At 35.0% G+C, this 22,607-nt stretch overlaps 2 protein-coding genes across 3 annotated transcripts; one reads left to right on the top strand and one right to left on the bottom strand.

Annotated features, from left to right (window-relative positions):
* Positions 1-6,678: 6,678 nt before the first annotated feature.
* On the bottom strand, positions 6,679-10,696 carry LOC121415229. The gene is made up of 3 exons (XM_041608407.1): positions 10,573-10,696; positions 8,879-9,320; positions 6,679-7,912 (listed from the first exon to the last, which is right to left on the bottom strand). Exons 1-3 carry the CDS (start codon positions 10,581-10,583, stop codon positions 7,790-7,792), a joined length of 576 nt encoding a protein of 191 aa, XP_041464341.1. The 5' UTR covers positions 10,584-10,696; the 3' UTR covers positions 6,679-7,789.
* A 4,883-nt stretch (positions 10,697-15,579) lies between these two features.
* LOC121414757 lies at positions 15,580-20,222 on the top strand. 2 transcript variants are annotated; one of them, XM_041607818.1, is made up of 2 exons: positions 15,580-15,823; positions 18,906-20,222. In XM_041607818.1, exon 2 carries the CDS (start codon positions 19,190-19,192, stop codon positions 20,141-20,143), a length of 954 nt encoding a protein of 317 aa, XP_041463752.1. In that variant the 5' UTR covers positions 15,580-15,823; positions 18,906-19,189; the 3' UTR covers positions 20,144-20,222. The 2 variants fall into 2 exon arrangements, with proteins under 2 accessions (XP_041463752.1, XP_041463754.1); XM_041607820.1 differs by having other exon boundaries at positions 15,580-15,810.
* Positions 20,223-22,607: the final 2,385 nt, after the last annotated feature.

Here is a 22,607-nt window from a genome sequence, read left to right on the forward strand (position 1 = left end):
AAAAAAAAATAAATGAAATGGGAGGGAGGGGGGGGGGGTAGACGTTAAAGAAAATCTGAGATTTTATTCTTGAAAAACACACTGAGGTATCTCACAAGGCCTAAATAAATAATGAGAACGCGAAGCGAGATCTGATTTTTTAAAAAGAATTTTCCTGCATTTTATCCTGAAAGCCTAAGTCAGGGGCGGACCCAGCTTCCGCCAATAGGGGGAGGGGCCATTTTTTCACCCATATTTTCCTCAATCGGCCGCTCAAAGCTGATTTGTCCAAGTGCCGTAATGAGCCAACAATCTCGAGGGGGCTCGATATGGCGTATCGCATAATATTAATAAGAAGTTGGCGGTGAGCGAAGCGAGCAAGCAAATATTTTGACACTTTTATTACAAAAATACAAGGTTGTGATAGATTTTGACATAATATTTGGAAAATAATAGGATATTTCATCCTAATCCCTTTCCTTTTCTCTCTATTTTTTCTTAGCCTTGATTCTCTCTTTTTTGTTGGGGGGGGGGGGCAAACGCCCATGTCCTAACAGTCATTTCCTAGATTTACTTTATAAGCAACATAAACGTGTTTATCTCATAAGCCATATGCAAGCTAAAAATTAAATTTCATGTATATTGTCCTGAAAATTTAACATTCTGGGAAATGTTTGCGAACCTGAACAGGACGCGTATGTAACTAGATAATTACCATGAGCGCGAAGCGCGAGCAGAAATGTTAAATACTATGGACTGGTCGGAAAGTTAGTCATCAAGACGATTCATATTTATTTTATTTTATTTATTTTATTTAAACATCTTTATACAGGATAACATGTTCAGATAAAATACACTGCTTTTCAACACGGTCCTGTTACATAAAAATATCAAACAACAATAAAAATGCATACAAACTTAATTAAATTAAAATACAGGGTATGCTTAATTTACAATAAAAGTTGCACAAAAAATAGAGCAGGAAGATAAAAAGAGGTAAGACAGAGATAGTGTGGTTAAGTAAAAGGCAGAAGTAGAGAGAGAGAGCGAGAGAGAGGGTGAGGGGAAAGATATGAGTGCAACAACATAATACCGAATTAACTATACAATCAACTATACAATAAAATATGGATAAAAAATCAGTCTACTGTCAGTTTAAAAATACTTGTTTTGTACGACCTCTTGAAATGTAGGAGGTTAGAAATATTCTGGAGTTCATTTGGCAAGGAGTTCCATGTCTTTATTGCACTAAATTTAAAGGATTGCTTGAAACTTTCAATATTTGGCTTAGGTAATACAGCATTCAGTGAATCAGCGTTACGTGTATACATTCCATGTCTATCAATAAATAGTTCAATATCATTACAGAGTCTAATAGGGGCAAGTCCATATATACATTGGTAAGCTAAATTACATAAAAAATAATCCCTCCTTGTATCAAAAGATTGCCATTTTAGTTTCTTCATTAAATCTGTACAACTAATAGAAAAATCATATTCTTTCATTACAATACGTGCCGCTCGCCTTTGCAGTCTTATAATAAGTTCCCTATTTTTCAATGAACAATTACCCCCAAACGGAACAAGCATAATCTATACATGGCTGAATAGTTGTTTTATATAAATTATTAAGTAAATCTGGTTGAAAAGTTGAACTTAAATGTCTTAAAGCATGTAACTTAAATGATATTGATCTACAAAGATGTTTGACATGAACATTCCATATGAGATTACTATCAACTTCAACACCTAAATATCTTACAGAATTAACTTGTTTGAGTGGCTCACCATTAAGCTTTATATCCAATTTTCCTTTGTTTTTTGAATAACGAGTTGAAATAAGCATATTTGTTTTAGTAATATTGATCTTTAAACAATTGTCATTATACCACTTATCAATTTCATGTAAACATACCTGTAAATCACGTTGAATATTACATAATTTAGAATCGGAAATATACACAATAACATCATCAGCAAAAATATTACAAACAGCAGTCGAAATGCATTGTACAATATCATTTATAAATATCAAAAATAAATCCGGGCCTAATACTCCCCATGTGGAATTCCAACTGTTAAATCAATAGGGTTTGACTGTTTACCATGACATCTTACTGATTGTTTCCGGTTTGTTAAGTAACTTTTGAACCACATAAGTTCTGTACCAGATACTCCATACTTTTCTAATTTAAATAACAACATTTCATGATTAATTGTGTCAAAACATTTAGATATATCTAAAAAAAACAAGCGCCTACCATTTCGTGATTATTAAGTGAATCATACCAGTCATCTATAACACGATGGAGACAAGTTACTGTAGAGTGATGTTTTAAAAAAGTAGACTGATCAGAAGTTATCAAATCATTGTCAATTGAATAAGAATGAAGACATTTCTGAACTAATTTCTCCATGATTTTGGCAAGATGGCATACAACTGAAATCGGTCTGTAATTAGAACATGAATCCTTTGACCCCTTTCCTTTATAAATAGGTGTTACTCTTGAATACTTCCAGTCATCAAATACGATTCCATTTTTCAAAGAGTAATTGAAAATACCAGTCAACGACGAAAGTATGAGAGATGATGATATATTAAGAAGTTTACTATCAAAATCTAAAATGTCTAAGTTGCTATTGCAACTGAGACTTAGATAAAAGCCTCAAAACCTCACTCTCTGATATAATTTTCATATCAAAAGTATGAATACATTTTGGGTTTTTCCAATTCGGTAGTTTGCAATGATTAAAAGAATTAGTAATATTTCGCCCAACATTAGCAAAGTGTTCGTTCAGGTTTTCTGGACTAAGGTCATGAACAGAGTTTGAATATTTCATATTACCAGTAGCCATATTAAGTTCTTTCCAAAGCTTTTTAGAGTCATTTTGAAACTTAGATGAAATTTCAGTACAGTATTTCTTTTTTGCTTCACGAATAGACGAGAGAACTTTATTTCTGACTTTACGATATTCATCTTTAAAGTCATCATTATCGTCTGACATGTCTTTAAGGTAATCACGTTGATATATAAGTTCGAGAATATCATTAGTCATCCAAGGATTATATCTATTCTTTACCCGTACTTCTTTAATAGGAGCATGTTGATTACATATAGATAAAAATGCATCCTTCCATTTGAACCATATCTGATCATTAATAATTGAACTATCATATTCATTACCATTAAAATTGCATAAAACATCACATTTACTGATATCATTAAGAAAAGAAGATTCATCAAATTGTTTAAAATCTCTAAACCTGACTGTTTTATGTTGCGATTCATGAACATCAAAATTAATGAAAGTAAAGATTAAATAATGGTCGCTCAACCCAATTTTAGCAACATCACATAAAACATGTAGGTCAGGTATTGTTGTAAAAATTAGATCAATACATTTAGAAGACCGAGATGTAGTACGTGTTGGTTTGGTTACTATTTGTGTAAGAGAATACGATTTCAACGATTAAATTGAAAATTTTTTGATATTCCAACCTAAAAGATGAGATTTCAAATCCCCCAATGGGACATTCGACATTCATTTCCATCTCTCCTTTTCTTATCTTTCTTCCCATCTTTCTCTCTTTTTAATATTATTCTCTTCCTATTTTTTCTTCTTCTTTTCCTTTCTTTTCTTTTCTTTTCTTTCTTTTCCCTCTTCTTCCTTTTTCTCTTTCCCCATTACTTATCCCTCTTTCTTTTTCTTTTCTTTCCTTTCCCCTTTTTTCTATTTTTTTTTCTTCTCTCCCTCCCCCTTCCACTCTCTCTCTCTTTTTATTCTCTTCTTTTCCCCTCTTCCTCTATCTCTCCTTTTTCTTATCTTTCTTCCCATCTTCCTCTCTATTTAAATATTCTTCTCTTCCTTCCTCTCTTTTTTCTTCTTCTTTTTCCTCCTTTTCCTTTCTCCTAGCTTTCTTTTCTTCTCTTCCTTTTCCCTCCTCTCTTTTTTCTCTTCTTCCCCCTGTTCTTCTCCCTTTTTCTTTGTCTTTCCGTACCCCTTCTTACTCTCTTTTCTATTATCTTCTTTTCCCATCTTCCTCTCTCTTTTTATTCTCTCCTTAATTTTCCCCTCTCCCCCTCTTTTTTTGAGCGGGGGGGGTGAGTGAGGCAGTTCCCCCTCGCCCCTCCCCCATGGATCCGCACCTGATAGAACCCCATGGTCTCGTATCATTTGACCTTTGGACCTCTCGATGACATTTGATATATCTGATCATAATTTTACACGCACTGCGGACTATCGGACCCGCGGTCTATCGGACCCGCGGTCTAACGGACCCGCGGTCTATCGGACCCGCGGACTATCGGACCCGCGGTCTATCGGACCCGCGGACTATCGGACCCGCGGTCTATCGGACCCGCGGTCTATCGGGATGTCCCCGAATTCTCATTATGTATACATTTACAGATATAATCACAATTTTATTCATAAATAAACTTTACAGCAGTTATCATTATTTACATTGTGAATGCTAGTCACAAGAAAGATATATGCAAATATTACTTAAATATAGCACAATATGGCATAATTAAACATTTTTTAATTCTCAACAATTTATAATGTATTTACTTCACTCATGCATAGTTTAAGAATTTATCAAAATATGGAATTGCATGCCAGGAAATGTACTCATTTTATCAATGATATTATATAATACATATTCTTCAAAATAACTCTGAGCTTTCCAACTCTGAAAGAACAGTATGCACATTATCTCAAAATTTTGAACAATGGCATGTTTATGTTGACATATTCATTTTTCTAGATATTACAATAAATGACTGAAAACAGTGGAATCTGGGGGCAAAACAATGCTGTAGTAGAATAATTCAGGTAGTCCAATATCAATTCAATTTAAATAAAATGACTACAGAAACATTTAAACAATGATTTAAGTTTAAATACATTACCCTTCTTTTTTAATTTTTTTTACAGACTCCTACTATTTCCAAATGTAACTTCTCCTTTCTAGCAGTTGTTCTTCAAAAAGTTCACTAATGCTACACTTAAAATGAGTAGTATTATGCACAAGTTAATTCACTACAAAAAAATAAGATCTACGTTTCTTTATTTTACCTAATAAAAAAGGCTGTAATCTCTCTATTCTTAAATTGTGTTAAGCTGTTATATGGAAAAATCACAGAACACAGGCAAATTCAAATTTCAACAATGAAATTGCTGCTTGAATAACTGTGAAAATGAAATAACAAAAGCAAATGACAAAAAAACACCCAAAACTAAAACACTTCTAATGCTACATAAAAGATTACATGTATTATCAAATCACTGGCAAATTTTGCAAACATTTATTGCAGCCCATTATACAATTTGCATAGTCTCCTACTATTGTTCTGAAGTTTACAAGCTGACATAGTACTCTATGCACTCAGTACTTAAATTTCTCCTGATTTCAAGGAGCAAAAAATAAATACATTGTGATGCTATAATTAGAGCCTTCAGTCATACTTTTAGGTTATTCAAGTTTCTTAAATGAAAAAAAAACCCAGAATGAACAATTCTAGTCTAATTTCATAATTTCTCTATACTTTTGGAAATCTCACCTATTTTGATAATTCATTTTGAAAAGCAGAAGCACTGTCTACACTAAAAATCATTCTGCTTTCTCTCATGCTGTGTACATAATGCAGCATTTATTTTTGCTTGGACATCTTTCTATTGCTTTTAGTCTCCCATCCCAAATAAAATGAAATAAAACAAAGTACTATATGAATAAAAAGAATAATAACGAAAGTCAAATTGTTTTTACTTAAGTCTGAATAATTTAATTTGTTAATTTATTGCCTTTTATGTTGTTTTGTTTTTACCTTTGTGTTTGCAATGTGTTATTTTGTATTATTTTTTGAAGTGGGGTAAATTTGGGGATATACCTTGACAGGCCAATGGCCTTTTGTTTATCCCCCACATCCTCCTCATTTCATCTTTACCATTTCTTTTATAATGTTATGTATAATGTATGTTGTATTGATTTGTAAACTTGATCTTTTGCTGTTTTTAAAGAAATGTGAATAAAATTGAATTGAAATAAATGATAAACAAATAAATGAATAATCAAATAAATGAATAAATAAATAAATGAATAAATGAATGAATAAATAAATAAGTAAATAAATAAACAAATAAATAAATACAAGAAAATAAAAGCTCTAATCATAAACAGACACTCCTTAAGAAATAGACTTCACTTAAATCACACAAATTTTACTGTCAAAGACTGCACACAAAAATATGCTGACAGAGCACATACATGTAAACCATGTTCTACAAACTCTGTTTTTATAACTGGCAAAGGAATCAACTTCAAATACATTGCACAAACACCAACATAAAAAAATATCTTCATTGTAACTCTCTCTTGTATCCTTCCTCCGTTAAGGTCGGAGATCGCGAGTATCCGTAGAAATGAATGCAGGCACAACAGGCACACTTCATGAAGCTAGTCAAATATTGACAGGACGCATTTAGTGTTCTTAAGGAAATGATAAGGAGTTTTTGCATCGCGACCCAGAACAGATTGAAGGACATAGAAAATCATAATGTATTGAAAATGCCTGTCAAATGACGAAGAACGGCTGGGAGGTCTTTGTCAAAAATTGGTGAACCAGAACAGGTGTCCGTTGCAGAAAGAGTTGCGTTTAAATGCAAGTAAAAAAATTGATCATAAGTCCCAATTGCGCACTGTTGATTGGTTGAAAATCAAGTTGGGCATGATTTTTAGAGTTGCGATTGATTGAAACTCTTTCTGCAACGGGCCCCACGTTTCATCCGAAGTTGCAGAGCTGAGGGAAAATTGCAATTATGTTGTTTGTTTGAGTCCAGGACGAAACTGCCGTTTTGATTCACCAATTTTTGACAAAGACTTATTGGAAGGTTTTTGTCATAAACGGCATTAATGACAATATATTTTCTATGTTCTTGAATCCATTGTGCATCATGGAGCTAAAACTTCCTGATAAGAAATGAGGTTAAAACCACCATGTCTATAAAGCTACATTATAAAAAAGGATACCTTTAAGTAACACTGATTACACTCCACTTCATAACCTATTTGATTGAATCCCATGTTAATAAAATGAATACATAAATTGACAAATCCAATAGGAATTGTTCAGTTCTTCACCATAACATCCCGCATCATGTACATAGCTGCCTGAGCAGTCATGTTACGTGATCAATGTACATTTATTATAGTTCTTATTCATTTAATTTAATCTAATTTTATTTTCATTTTATTTTCAATTTCATTTTTTATCACAATTTATATATTGTTCTAAGAAAAAGGGGGCCTTCACCCTGAAAGCTCTGCTTTTTAGTGAGTCTCATCATCTTTCAATTTCATTCTGTTATTGTATTGTACAAGTTGATTAAAATGTTATAGTAAGTTGCAGGCCTGTATGTAAATTGAACTATCATTGTAAATATGAACAGATTGAAAGAGGAAAATAAATGAACTGAATTGAATTCACCTGTTATAATTTTTGTTTGGGATGGTCGTAACATGTCTCAGCTTGGTGCCTGATGTTAGAGTCAAGTCCTTGACTCCTTGCAGTTACGATCTATCTCGACATTATAATCCATGGTAAGCACCATGGCGACATTGCTCAATCGTAAAATTTATCTCAAAGAAAGGTATCCATTAGAAATAGAATTGATATCAGAGATACAATCAATCTTACATCACAAGGCCTCATGTTGAATACTGGCAGCTTGTAGTATACATGTAGTTTATAATGTGTCATTATTATATCCAAGGAATGTTGTAGTGAAGAATGGTATTGATGATGAAGTTGTTACTTGTAGGAGAATCTATCATTCCATTCTGGCTTTTTCTTTCTCTGTTCAGCTGAGCGGGTTGGTCTTCCTTCTAAGTCTTTCTTCGCAGACTTTGCTCTTCGCTGAGATCCTTCCACACTCTGAATGTGAATGACAACAAGCAAATTAAATCTAGTAATATATTAAGGTTTTAACATTTTAATACCCAAATTGTGCATTTTTTACCTTTTTGGTATCAAAGGAACTGATTTCCAGGTCAATCAAAATATATAACAATAACAGTATCAAATTACATGTATAACGTGCACAATTTTGAAAACCTGCAATCATTCATCATCTTTCCAGTATTCAAGTGATCTTTTCAACATCATCAAGCATTATAGACCAGATAAGGGATGGCAAAATATTGTACGCATAACCAAAACAAAATAGTCAATTTATGCTAGTAAATTGTAAAACTAAAGGGATGGTCCAAGCTGAAAATATTTATATCTACATAAATATAGTAAAATTCACATAGCAAAATGCTGAAAATTTCATCAAAATCAGTTAACAAATAACAAAGTTATTTTAAGCTTATCACTATTTTGTGAAAACGGTTAAATGCACATCATCATGAATATTCATTAGGTGGGCTGATGATGTCATATTCCCACTTTCCTTTTTCTTATGTTATTACATGAAATCATAAATGTTTCGTTTTTATTATGTGTCTCCATTATAATGAAATAAGTTGCAGCAATAAATAACTAATGCATTTAATCAGTTGTCAATCCAATTGTTTTAGTTCTTGGTAGAAAAACCTTATTTCATATAATAAAATATAGAAGAACAAGAGGGGATATGACGTCATCAGCTCACTTAATGAATATTCATAGACATGCCTAGAACTGTTTCACCAGAATAAATTATTTGTTATCCGATTTTGATCAAATTTTCAGCATTTTGCTTTGTGAATTTTACTCTATTTATTGAGCAGGAAATATCTCCAGCATGGACCATCCCTTTAATGTAATTACAGATGCATATGGTTCTAAATCCAAAATAATTGCTGGAACTTTACATGATCACATTCAACTTTTCACAAACATGGAACATTTCCTCACCCCAGCACTGTTGACTATCCTGCCAATAATGGCGTGAGGAGCAGGTGACGACGCTCCTCGTCTTTCTGGTTGACCTTTGGACTTGAGAGGCCCACCTTTCCGATGGTTCCCAGACCCTGTGGTTTGTCCTTTACTTGGTGATATTGGTGGCAGTGGATTTTTTTTCTGTCCCGGTCTTCTATGTCTCGCTGACGAGTTTTTTATGTGTTTATCTGATGATAAGACATCATGACCCTGCGGTCCTCTAGAATTGGTTACATTGCTGCTATCTTCTAAGTCATTGTTTTCTCTTCTCTGAAGTTCAGCTTTCAATCTCATATTGAGGGCCAATGCCTCTTGCAATAAAGTCTCTGTCTCTTCCTCATCTAGTTCTACATTCTCCAGTCTTTCACAGAGATCTTGAGGTATCTCAAATCCATCCTCTGCTGCTTCTTCACTACCCCTGGGAAAACAAATAATATGGAGAAATCTTAATTGTTGGATTTTGCAATTTTCTGATTCAAGAAGTTAGGGGAGAATGAACAAATTTAATAATCTATTAATTCATTATCACCATCAATGTCACCATTATCATAATCATCACCATCATTATCAACAATACCATCATCATTGTGCCATCATCATCATCATCATGCCTGATCATCATTATCATCATTAGATAGGAATAACTGTCATTTCTGGGGATTTATTCAACAATTTCTGACATTTTATCATCCCCATGTATTGGTGAGTGAGCCAACGCAGCGGAACTACAAAAATACAGAGACTGAAGCTTTTTTGGTCTACATCGTCATCATCATCATCATTCATTTACAATGTCATCATCAAGACATCAGCTTCGACATCGTCAGATCATCATCATCATACACTACAGTCAGCAACACCATTGCAGCTTTGTAGGTCCTATGGGATACTTCCGTCTCTGTAGTAGGAGAACCTTATTATTTTGTTTTATTTTTAACTCATTCAGAACTTCAGAAGCAACCACTTGTTCACTGCTACCATCTGGCCTGTGGAGAATCTACAGGTAGGACTATGGTATGCCAATGTTGTATAGAGCACACACTTTAAAAAATCATTTAAATATCACTTTTGTGACCAAAATTACTAATTTCCATATAGTTTTTATTTATTTATCATTAGTAATGTGAGATTAATTTTTGTATTCACCAGAGCGCTCAAAAACTTGAATTTTGGGCATATTTTTGTGTACGCCCTTTATTGGTGGAAAGTAATATGGCAAGAAAATTTTCATTTTTTGATCTCTATTTTTAATTAAGAAAAAAATGATATAAAGAATCAAATTTAAAATAAGAGCCAAGCGGTACGAATTAACAGGTCTAATGGAAACTGTCAGTGTAAAAAAATCAAGCATTTGCCCCAAAGAAAAAGAGAAAATAAGCCAAACATTGCCACCTTTATTTTGTCACACATGGAGATATAACTGAGAACAAGGTTATATTATAACCTTGTTCATTGAATGAGTGGAAGCAACAACAGCGGATTTACGTGCACCTCCTACTGTTTGGCACCCCACCAAAATCTATACATGGGACTGCAGTCATTCATTGAATTCCAAATAGGGCCTAACGCGCAACGAACTTATTATGAAACGTATTTGAAGATTACATGCTCATGTAAAATCCCAAAGAGATCGATATGAAAATATAAATGATAAAATGTAATTCACTTACGGTTGAGCCATACAAAATCATGAATAGTCTCTCAATGCAATGGAAAATCAATTTTTAAAATATTCTCTTTGGTTTTAAAGCGCAAAAGCTTCCCTGGAAACAGAGTTCATTTCCTAAATTTCAACAACAGAGGGCGATAATGAACTCAAAGCAAGGCCCCATATATTTATATAGGGCCTTGACTCAAAGGCACGAAAAAAAATTGCTTAGGGGATGATCCGGGCTGAAAATATTTATATCTAAATAAATAGACTAAAATTCACAAAGCAAAATGCTGACAATTTCATCAAAATCGGATAACAAATAACAAAGATATTGAATTTTAAATATTTGCATTATTTTGATGTAACAGTTCTAGATATTCATTAGGTAGGCTCCGGGGGTAGGCTGATGTCATATCCACACTTGTTCTTTTGTATTTTACTACATGAAATTAGGTTCATTCATTTTTTTTCTACCAAGAACTAAAACTATGGGGTTGAAAGCTGATTAAGTGCATTAGTTATTTCTCGCTTCAACTCATTTCATAATAATGGAGACACATCATTTACACATTTATGAAAAAATGAAACAATTAGGCCTATGATTATGTAACATAAGAAAAAGGAAAGTGGGGATGTGACATCATCAGCCCACCTAATGAATATTCATGATGACATGCCTGTATCTTTTACACCGGAATAATGCAAGTCTGTCGAATTCAATAAGTTTGTTATCCGATTTTGATTAAATTTTCAGAGCAAAATATGAGGCAAATTGCTAAAAATTTCATCAAAACCGGATAACAAATAACAAACTTATTTAATTTGAAAGAATTGCATTGTTTATTTAAATATGAATATTTTCATCCCGGAAAACCCAAAAGTGTTCAAGACCAAGAAATGTTATGGAAAAAGAAAGAAAATGATGAAATATTACATAATTTCTGAATAATTATGTCAAAATCCAACACAAAATTAGATATTTGTATTAAAAAGTATAAAAGATTTTTGCAACTTAAAGGACAAGTCCAGCCCAACAAAAAGTATATTCGAAAAAAAAGAGAGAAAAAATCCAACAAGCAGAACACTGACAATTTCATCAAAAACGGATGTAAAATAAGAAAGTTATGACATTTCAAAGTATTCCTTAATTTCACAAAACAGCTACATATGTACATCCTGGGGCCCGTTGCATAAAACTTTTTACCTGAGAAAACTCAGGTTGTTTTTACCGGAGTTTCTGCCCTGTGTTAAAGTAAATGGCAGAAATCAGACTAACCTATAGTTTTCAGTTTTTACCAGAGTTTTCTCAGGTAAAAAGTTTTATGCAACAGGCCCCTGGTCGGTATGCAAATAAGGAGACTGATGACATCATCCACTCACTATTTCTTTTGAGTTTTTTAAATAAATTATAATTTTCTCCTCATTATCAAGTAAAAAACATTAATTCCTCCCTGAACAGGTTGAATGACTTATGAGCATTGTTTAATATTATTTGTTTCAGTCAAGTTTGGTCATTATCGTCAAATCTGTAAAAAAAGAAAAATGTCATATAATTCAAACAATAAAGAACAAAAGAAATAGTAAGTACGGTACTATTACATCATCGACTATCTCATTTGCATATCAATGAGTTGTGCATATCACTGTTTGTGAAAAATAAGCGAAAATTTAAAATGTCCTAACTTTCTTATTTTACATCCGATTTTGATGAAATTTTCAGCGTTATAGTAGTTTGATTTTTCTCTATTTATTCAAACCAACATTTTTATGGGATGGAATTGACCTTCAATATCAATGCACTCCCTCGAAGGCTCGAAGCTATTTAAAAATGTGCTCCAAATCTGGCCCCTCAAAATGCTTGCCTCATAACACTACTGAATGATCTCCTGGCTTTTGACATGGTTCCGAAGTGATTTTACAATCGGGTCCTTTTTAAAGGTTCTAAATAGTCTCTGTCAGCTAGTGCAAAATGGTCTTCTAGTGGTCATTCAGATCAGCAGTGTCTAAATGAATTTTCAATTGACATCACTTGTCTAGCAGACTGCATGCTGAAAGACCTTGCCAATATTTCGGCCTTTCAAGGATACGTTTTGTGAAATAAGGGCCTGATAAAGATAAATGAATTCAAAGGTCCATAGGGGAAGGTTCGTAATTGCGAAGGTTCTATATTCCGAAGGTTCGTAATTCCGAAACGAAATAAGGTTCGATGTTCCGAACGTTCTTGCCTATACCTCAGTGGCGTACCGTGGGTCACGGCATTGGGGGGGCACCAGCAAAAATTTCGGGTCACTTAGGGAGCGCGCGAAGCGCGCTCAGTTGTCAGGTATACTGACCTAATAGAGATATTTTAAGGACATGCAGTGCCATCAAACGGATATGTATCTCACTGATTAAATAATGCGAGCGCGAAGCGCGAGCTGAAAATTTTTGATATTGACGGCTAAAAATTGACATTATAAGCGAATTGTTTTGTAAGCATGATACTTAACTGTCTCGCTAAACAAACAATGCGAGCGCGAAGCGCGAGCTAAAATTTTTGTATATATTGACCCTAAACAAGGAAATTTTTAAGGATTATAGTTTAGAGTCCATTAAGAGTATAAATATCTCACCATAGTCATCTAATGCTATTGCCATCCTTTGCTGATTTTGTTAGAATTACATCTAAACACAGTCATGAAGCACCTTTTGTAGTCATGTAATCATGATTATCATACGCATCTTACTAATCAAATACTGCAAGCGCAAAAGCGCGAGCTGAAAATTTAGGAAATATAGACCTGAAGAGGGGCATTCTAAGGGTTGTTTGTAGGAATTCTCTAAGACCCTACGTATTTGACTAACCAAATGATGCGAGCGCGAAGCGCGAGCTGAAATTTTTGTATATATTGACCACAAACATGGATATTTTAAGGACTATAGTTACGAATCCATTAAGTCAGAGTATACATATCTCACCATAGTCATCTAATGCGAGTGCCAAGCGCTTGCTGATTTTGTTAGAATTACATTTAAACACATGGAGCACTTTTTGAAGTCATTGTAATCATGATTATTACACGCATCTCACTAATGAAATACTGCGAGCGCGAAGCGCGAGCTGAAAATCTAGGAAATTAAGACATGAAGAAAATCTAGGAAATTAAGACATGAAGAAGGCTTGTTTGTAGGAATTCACTAAGACCCCCACGTATTTCACTAACCAAATGATGCGAGCGCGAAGCGCGAGCTAAAATTTTTTTATATTCAGATCAGAAAAATTGACATTTTAAGGACTGATTTTAGGAGTTCATGAAGAGCAAAAATTTCACCAATCCACTAATGCGAACGTTAGCACGGACATGAAATGTTTTATATTAAGACCTTAAAATAGGGCAATAACTTTCAGTAGTCATGAAAAAGAAGAATATATCACTACTTAAAACAATAATAACTCTTATTGCGAGGAAATATATTATTTTGTTGTATATTGATTTGAAAACGGGAGGCTTTAGTACAGCAGGTTTATATATCTCGTTAAAAAGTCTATGCGAGCACCAGGAACAATGAAGACACAATTAAGCAAATAATGTTTCATAAAGTTGTGAAAAAATGCTTCTTATGTTATATAACATAATATAACACTATGATAAACAACAATTTCTTCTTTCCCCCACTACGTTTCTCTTCCTTTTTCCCTCTTTTTCTCCTTTTCCCCGTTTTTTTTTTGGCCAGCCGATTGGGGGGGCACGTGCCCCCCATGCCCCGCCGTAGTTACGCCACTGCTATACCCCGATGTTCGTTAATCTGAAAACGTAAAAGGGTTCATCAATCCGAACATTTGTGGCGTTATTCCGAAGGTTCGATACCCGGGTTCGATAATCCGAAAACGAAATAAGGTTCGATGTTCCGAACGTTCGTTAGTCCGAAAACTAAATAAGGTTTGTTAATCCGAAAACGAAATGAGGTTCGTTAATCATTACGTTTTCGGACTAACTAACCTTCGGAATTACGAACCTCATTTTGTTTTCGGATTAACGAACCTTGGGAATCGAACCTCACTTTGTTTTCGGACTAACGAAGCTTTGGAATTACGAATGTCTGCGGGTGAGCCCAGGGTCCCGTAACACAAAGGTTAGCGATTGATCGTACGCTTGATTTTAACGATTGATTGTAGGCCTATACATTGTAGTCATTGGAATCAATCGTATAAAAAAGTTCTACGATCATTACTAGCTTTGTGTAATGGGGCCCGGGTCGGGTTGATATCAGATAAAAAAAAATTCTCACTTTGAGCTCACAATGGAGAAAGTTTCTAGCTCTCTCTCGAGTTCTTCTTATTTTTATCAAGTTAATCTCACTTTTTTTCATTATACTAATAGGCCTATACCGGCCTATACTTAATAATTTGGCGGCACTAGGGTTTATGAAGTAGGTACAAGTTGAGGGGGGGGGGCAGTGGCGTACCTAGGATTTTCCACAGGGGGGGGGGGGAAGCGTCCGCCAAAAAAATTTGACAACCAAAAAAAAAGGTCTTCAAGCTCGTCAGGGGGGGGGGGGCAAAAAGGTGGTCTTTCAAGCTCGGCAGGGGGGGCAGGGATACGTCCTTTGCATGGGTTGTGGCTCGTCAGGGGGACAGACTGCCCCCCCGTAGGTACACTAGTGGGGGTGGATTACTAAAAAAAATCAAATCTATCTATCTATCTACCTACCTATCTATCTATCTTTCTTTCTTTTTTTTTCTTTCTTTCTTTCTTTAATTCTTTCTTTCTGTCTCTCTGTCTGTCATTCTTTCTTTCTTTCTCTCACTCTCCACTCCCCTCTCCCCTCCCTCTTTCTCATGCTCTCTCACTCCCCCCTTCGACTTGCTTTCCACTCCCGACCTTCGCATTCTCTCTGCTTCTTCTATTTTGGGGAGCATTTTCCATTATTTGTTTTACTCTTATGGTCGAGCATGAGTGCGGAAAATAAAAGCCAACTCCAAAGGATGGCGGGGATAGAGTAAATAAAACTCCATCGCATTTACAAATAGCTCTTTCTCAGCAGTTTTCATTTGCAGGGAAACCTTATGTCTTATGACTTGTAGGCTAAAACTTATTAGCAGAGATTAGTATGTACTTACCAGCGTTGAGCCAGAACATTATACAAAAACTACAAAATATCTATCTTCAAGGAATTAAAATTGCTGCACGTACATCAGGCAATCAGAATTGCTTCCTCTTCTTCTAAAGTGTTACAAGATTTTGTGGAAATCAAATCACATCAAATTTATGAGGTAATATTATAAGGTAAGAATCTTATAATTTAGACTACTGTATTCGTTGCCAATTCTCTTGCCGAAGATACCGTAGGTTTAAATTCTGGATCATATTCATATAGCCCAATTTCATCCATTCTCTTTTGTTTAGATATTGATTAAGTATAATTTGACCGTTTTCATCATCCGTGAACTTTTGGAAAGATATTGCTGCCATTGCTTTATATATTACAATATAAACATATATAATATAAATACATAACAATTAAACATTTTTATGGCAAAAAGCATTAACTTTCGGATTTTTTTTGTTATACCACTGTATATATAAAGCCAATATACGTGAAACATTATAGAGGCAATCTTACGGATATCGTTAAATTTGTGTTGAAATCGTATTTTCACAAATCCTAATATGTCATCTGAGGCGACAACTAGGTCAAAAGGAAGTTAATTAGAATTACTTCATTTCAAATTATGTACTATGTAATTTATGATAGGCATTGCAACTCGTATATTGAAAATTAGAAGGGAGGAAATCGGGATTTAATTATTTCGTTGTCTTTTTTTATCCAGCATCCATGTCGCTCTCTATTTCGTACTTCTTGCATTTTATTCCTTTTGCGTGTCTGTCGAATTTGCTGAATAAAATAATAATAATTTAACTTACAGGCCCTAATATTACCTGCTCATTATTTTCGACGCTCCTGTTGTCCTAGGATGAATGATAATGATCCGCGTGTAAAGTATTAGCTATATAATTTCGATACTATATTCCGTTTCCTTTGTGTTTTTAGTTTGGATTTCTTGGTTAGCTGCGAGGAACGGTAATTTAAGACCCTAATTCGGTCTCTGTAATACCAATTATTACGATATTATTGTGTGGTAAAGTGTGCAATACTGTGCATTATCGAAGTAACAAACAATAATCTGTCCATGAGTAAAAAAAAGAACAACAAAATCGGCTTGACAAAGTCAGGCTACCCGAAAACGGTGTTACCGTAGAGACTATTTGCTTTAGCCCAATGAAGCTATTTGCTAAGTAATGGAATGTTAGTTTACTAATGCTAAAAGCTGTTAGTTTTGTTACGCAACAGACACAATAATTCATGTACAGAACAGGATACTGAAGGCTAGAATATGATCAGTTTTTCGAATTAAGATTAATCAGAGTGGCTATATATACAGTGCGTATAAAAAAACGGGACAGTTTTGAAAAGTCTATAAAAAAAATGTTTCAAATTTACATTTTGATGTTAATAGATGCTCTGAGATGTTATCTTTGAAATGCCATTTAAAAATTAAATTTTGTTCATGCTTGAGCGATGGGACGTTTTTGTCGGGGGTCCAAAAAGAGGCTTGCGCAAAAATGGCAGAAAAGAGAAATTTGATGATTAGACTTTTGGCTAATCAGCAGACTTTGCCATAATTTTCAAATTATGCTGTCAAATTTCATTTACAAATTCATTCATTTACCTTAATTATTTTGTTTTTTATTTAAACTTCTTTTACCTTTGAATTCGCCTTCATAAGTAAGAAAAGAAGACTTTGTCAACCCAGATTTGCATTATTAATTGGGAGGATTTGTAATTATTCAAATCCTTTTATTATGTGAAACAATTTATGTTCTGGTACCTATGAAATACATGAATCCTATTTTCAAGGGGTTATTGAATTCTTCACCAAGTTTATGTGCTTGACAGGACAAACAGGAAAGGATTCATGTCTAATTTCAACGGCAATGATGTATTGAGTCAAGTTTGAAGGAGCAAGATATGGCAGATCGGGTAAAATGTATTAAAAAGTTGTGAAGCCATCAAGCAAAAATGTCCACTTTTTATTAAAATATAAAATTTTGTGATTTTGACATAATATTCAGAAAATGATATCATATGTCACTTTTTATGTTTTCTCTTATTTTCCTTTCCACTTTTTTTTCTTGGTCATGATTTTTTGGGTTGGGTGGGGGAGCACCCCAAGCCCCCACCCCCCCAAAAAAAATCAAAGGATTTGAAGAAAAAAAACACGCTCTCCCATACTTCTGTTTAAAAAAATTGTTCCTGTTAAAGAAGGAATATTGAAAGCTTAAAAAGAACATATAATAAAAAGGAACAACAAAACAATTCAAGCAAATACGTAGATTTGAAAATGAATTTTGACCGCATAATTCGAAAATTATGCCAGAGATAATGAAAAGGTTGAGAGGAAGTCTGCTGATTAGCAAGAAGTTAAACCAACATAATTATTCATTATTTTATGCCATTTTGGCGCAAGCCTCTTTTTAAACCCCAGACAAAAACATTCCGTGTTCACTCAAGCATGAACGAAATTAAATTATTTTAATGGCATTTGAAGGATAATACCTCAAAGCACCTATTGACACCAAAATATAGAGATCATAATTTGAAACAAAATTCTTTATAGACTTTTCATATCTGTCCCGTTTTTTATACGCACTGTATAGCTTGGGGTTATAGGGGATCGCCACTGCTGGGGGGGGGGGGGCAAGGAGAGGAATGGAAGGTAGGAATAGTGAAGTACAATGAAAATTAGTGAAAGAGAGAATAAAAAACAAATATACAAACAAACAAAGAGAAGGGAGAGAAGGAATAAATAAATAAAAAAATGAAAGAAAGATAGAACGAACGAAAGAAAGAAACAAAGAATGTATATAAAGTATAAGAAAGAAGAACAAAAGAAACAAAGAAAGTAAGGAAGAAAAAAAGAAGAACAGAAGAAAGAAAGCAAGAATGGGGAAATGTTTTTAAGTGTACTGTTTTATTAAATTACATGGTAATAAATAAAAGAAAAATAACACTAGAAAAAAATGACTCGGATATCTCGTTGTTTCGTTTATGACAAATAAGCAAGCAAGAAAGCATAACCCCCCTGAACATTAAAGCACTGGCGGATTCAAGGGGGGGGGTGCAAAGCTGGCCCGTGCCCCCCCCCCCTTGAGAGGCACGATTGAAATTTGTGAAGCTTTTTAAATAGAGATATTACCATCAGACCATTTGCATATTGCTTTATACACGAAATCCATCTGTGTGTTTCTGATTTTTACATCACGTCGTGTTAATTACTGTGTTAATATTCTTCTTTTATCTTTTCAGCCATTCATTATTGACCGAGAAGGTGAGAGCTAGGGTCAGAAGCTTTGTAAATACCGGAATACCCGACTTCTGGTACGGTAATGGAACCTTGATAAATACTACAATAGGTCAACCATTAATTAAATATTAATTACCGAGAGTTAATATTTGATTAAAGAATTGCCTGGCAGTATGGTTTTTCCAAGCGCTCGCAAGTGATCATCAGTTATTGTCAGATGTGGTACCATGACTGAAAATTGTTGGGACTTTGCTATAGCTATTACGGTCATCGCAGCAATGACGCCATGAAGGCGAATGTTTTACGCAGGGAATTCCCTTCGGGGGTTGCTTTCCAAACACCAGAGGAAAAAATAGAGAGAATTACAGGATCAATTTCTACCAAGATAAGCCTTAAGGAATCATCTGAAAGCCGTCATGGTCCTTCGGATAGGAACATGTACACAACAAATACGACATTGGCGAGAAATAGACTAAGAGGACACCCGAAGCCATTGGAACAACGGACGCAACAAAGGAGAAATGCCGAGAAGGATAGTGGTGTACGCGTGAAGCAAATGTTTTACTGGGGGCACGAGAGAAAATCACCTCCCAGGAGAAACACTTCACCATCTACAAAGACAACCTCACAGTTTTCTTATCCCAAAGCGCAATTTGATCCTCGGTTTGATCAAGATCATGACACAAAATCTGGCAAGCTGCTGCATTCGCGTCAATTGAAAGCATCCTCACAGGGTGGCTCTTGTCCAACCCAGATCTACTCCAAGTTCAAGTCGATCCATTCCGAGAAGATGAACAGAACTTATCCGCAGCAAGTCAACATCAATGACAACCTTCCAATGGATCCCCATACTCGCAGACGGACCCATCTCCAGCCTTTAATGCTCGGTTACGACCCCGACAAACCAAGGTTGGAAAACACCAGTTATCATCAACCACCCGACAGGGCGCCCTCATCATGGAAGTCCGACGTCTTTCCGACATCGTCGGCGAGATCGACGGCGGAATCGCATTCCAATTACACGTGGCCAATGAATATGGACGTAGAGGATCGACATGGCGACCGATGGAGCCCATTGCAGAACACATTTGATATGGTACAGAATGAGAAGACAAACTCTATATCTCATGAAGATCGATGGGACTTCACGGATTGGCCTGCACCTCCGCCAAATTCGGTTACCCCCTCTTCTTTTGAGATGAGTCAGCCCCCACCCAATACACCAAATGATTGGTGGTAGTATAGGCCTGTATGTATATAGCGCATATACATTCGTAATTCCGAAGCTTCGTTATTCCGAAGGTTCGGATATTCCGAATGTTTGTTATTCCGAAGGTTCGTTGGTCCGAAAACGTAATGATTAACGAACCTTATTTCATTTTCGGACTAACGAACCTTCGGAACATCAAACCTTATTTTGTTTTCGGATTATCGAACCTTCTGAATAACGAACCTTCGGAATAGCGCCACAAATGTTCGGATTAACGAACCCTTTTACGTTTTCAGATTAACGAACATCGAGGTATAGGCAATTTACGTGTTTCGGAATTACGAAACTTCGGAATAAAGAACCTTCGGAATTACGAAGTGTAACCGTATATAGATGTGCCCTTTTTATTCTCACTCATAGTGGTGCAAAAGGCAGGACAATATTAAAGCAAGGAATAGAATCAGCATGATTTCCTGGTGTGAAATTAAGCCATCGGATTTTGACCACGCCCATGAGGAGCATTTCATCATCAACATTTCTAGTTCAGCGATTTTTCTCAGACAAGTTGTCATGATGTTGATTGGCTTGAGATTTGAGAAGCACAGTTCCTATATGGTAGCTGTCGAATGAATAAAACATACTTTGTCGGATAAATCGTCTGACATGAAACGGCCCCATCAGGTCGACGGTACTATTGCATATTATATCCAATTTGGAAAACTCTGTTATTTTTAAACACTCAACCTATATTTGAATTTTTAATAACTCTATAAGATGATACCAAAGAATAGTTTAAATTCCCATTAAAAAGTGATCTAAAATGGCAAAGAAAAATCACCTTTTTTCAAAAGGGTTAGGTCCACTTAAGTTGGTTGCAAAATCGATTAGGTCCACACTGTCCACACATATTTTTTTTAAAGAATATTAAAAAAAATATGAAGACAGGAAGATTTCTTTTATACGAAATTTAATGTTCTCATGGTAGGGTATAATTTTTTGTTCACCAATTTTATGTTCAATGATAGGGTAGTACATCATGACACTAGTTTCTCATAAGAATATTGCAGTAAGTGAGAATAAAAAAACCCCTGTTTTTCTCAGAATGGTAAAAGTGGACCTAACCCCTTTTGCAACTAAACTCTTCATTTGTTGACCTATATTTGGGCCAATATACCCGAATGCATAATGTAAGCTTTATAGAATATTTTATGTATCGTATCAGTTTTCTTGAAGATTCCCCCGAATAAAAAGTGAAAGGAATCACGGAAAAGAATCATGATAGAATCATGGCAATGTTTCACGATTTATAATTAATTTGAAAATCGTGTAAAATAAATAATATGATTTTTAGGTGCGTTGTTTACCGGTATATATACTTTATTGCCTATGGGATAAAAAAGTTTAAAAGTGAAGGAGAGTCAGAGAGAAAAGGGAAAGGAAAGAAAGAAGATTGCAAATCACAAAATAAGGACAGGCACCATGAGAAGAAGCACGCGTGAGACGAAAGCTTAAGAAAAAGAGAAAGAACGGCGGGGGGGGGGGGGGGGGGGGGCGGGGAGATTGAGATAGGGGGTGCAGGTATAGCGAGAGAGACAGATATAAAAATGTTGATTAGTGGATTAATTTTGTAATTAGTCAGGGTCATTGGCAGAGCAGGAATTAAGAGCATGGTATGCAGTAATCAATTAAAGGGAAAGCTCACCCTGACCCCAAAAATTAATTGCACAAAGAGCCAATTAAGTATTGAAAATATTGCCGAAGGTTTGAGAAAAATCCATAAAAGAATAAAACAGTTATTAGAATTTGAATCATTTCATTTGCGACGTATGAACACGCGAGCAGCTTTCCCACATAATCGTATGGTAAAAAAAATCATTGAAATGTCATTTTCTCAGAAAAAGTGTAGATGTTTTTTAAGGGGGGTTTACTTCAGTATTATAGACAAATCATTCCATTAAATATGGAAATGTATGCATTTTATATTACACAACATATGGGGCGCAGCTGCTCATTTATGATGTCACAAATAAAAAATTTACTTTAATGGATTTTCCTCAAACCTTCACCAACATTTTTTTTTAATAGGCCTATTTCTTCTGCTATTTTGCAACAATTTTTTCGTCAGTCAGGGTGAACTTCCTTGTACACATACATTTATGTACCTAGCACATACATGTATGCGCCGGACGCGCGTTTCCGTTTTACACCCTGGCGAAGGCATTTTCCGGAAAAGTAGCCAAAAAGCGACTAGTGAAGAGTCTACGTCTACGTTTGTTTACATTATCAGCTGGGCGCGCGATCCAAAGTCCGCACCGAAGTTATCCGCAGAAATGCAGCTGAGCTTATACTTTCCAGGTTCAATACGAATGTTTGCCTTGATCATTTGCCTTGCCGATTTGCTGATGTCTGTCTTTCTCTCTATCTGTCTATATATCTATCTCTCAAATTCTATCTCTATCTATCTATGTAACTGCAGTATCTATCTATCTACTAA

The sequence above is a fragment of the Lytechinus variegatus genome, chromosome 5 (assembly GCF_018143015.1).
Source record: "Lytechinus variegatus isolate NC3 chromosome 5, Lvar_3.0, whole genome shotgun sequence".
Taxonomy (NCBI): Eukaryota; Metazoa; Echinodermata; class Echinoidea; order Temnopleuroida; family Toxopneustidae; genus Lytechinus; species Lytechinus variegatus.

Bases quoted from the DNA above. Each gene is read 5' to 3' on its own strand.
- LOC121415229 (XM_041608407.1), bottom strand. The intron at 7,913-8,878 runs GTGAGGAAATGT...ATTCACATTCAG, and splicing joins GGATAGTCAACAGTGCTGGG to AGTGTGGAAGGATCTCAGCG.
- LOC121414757 (XM_041607818.1), top strand. From the start codon at position 19,190: ATGAAGGCGAATGTTTTACGCAGGGAATTCCCTTCGGGGGTTGCTTTC.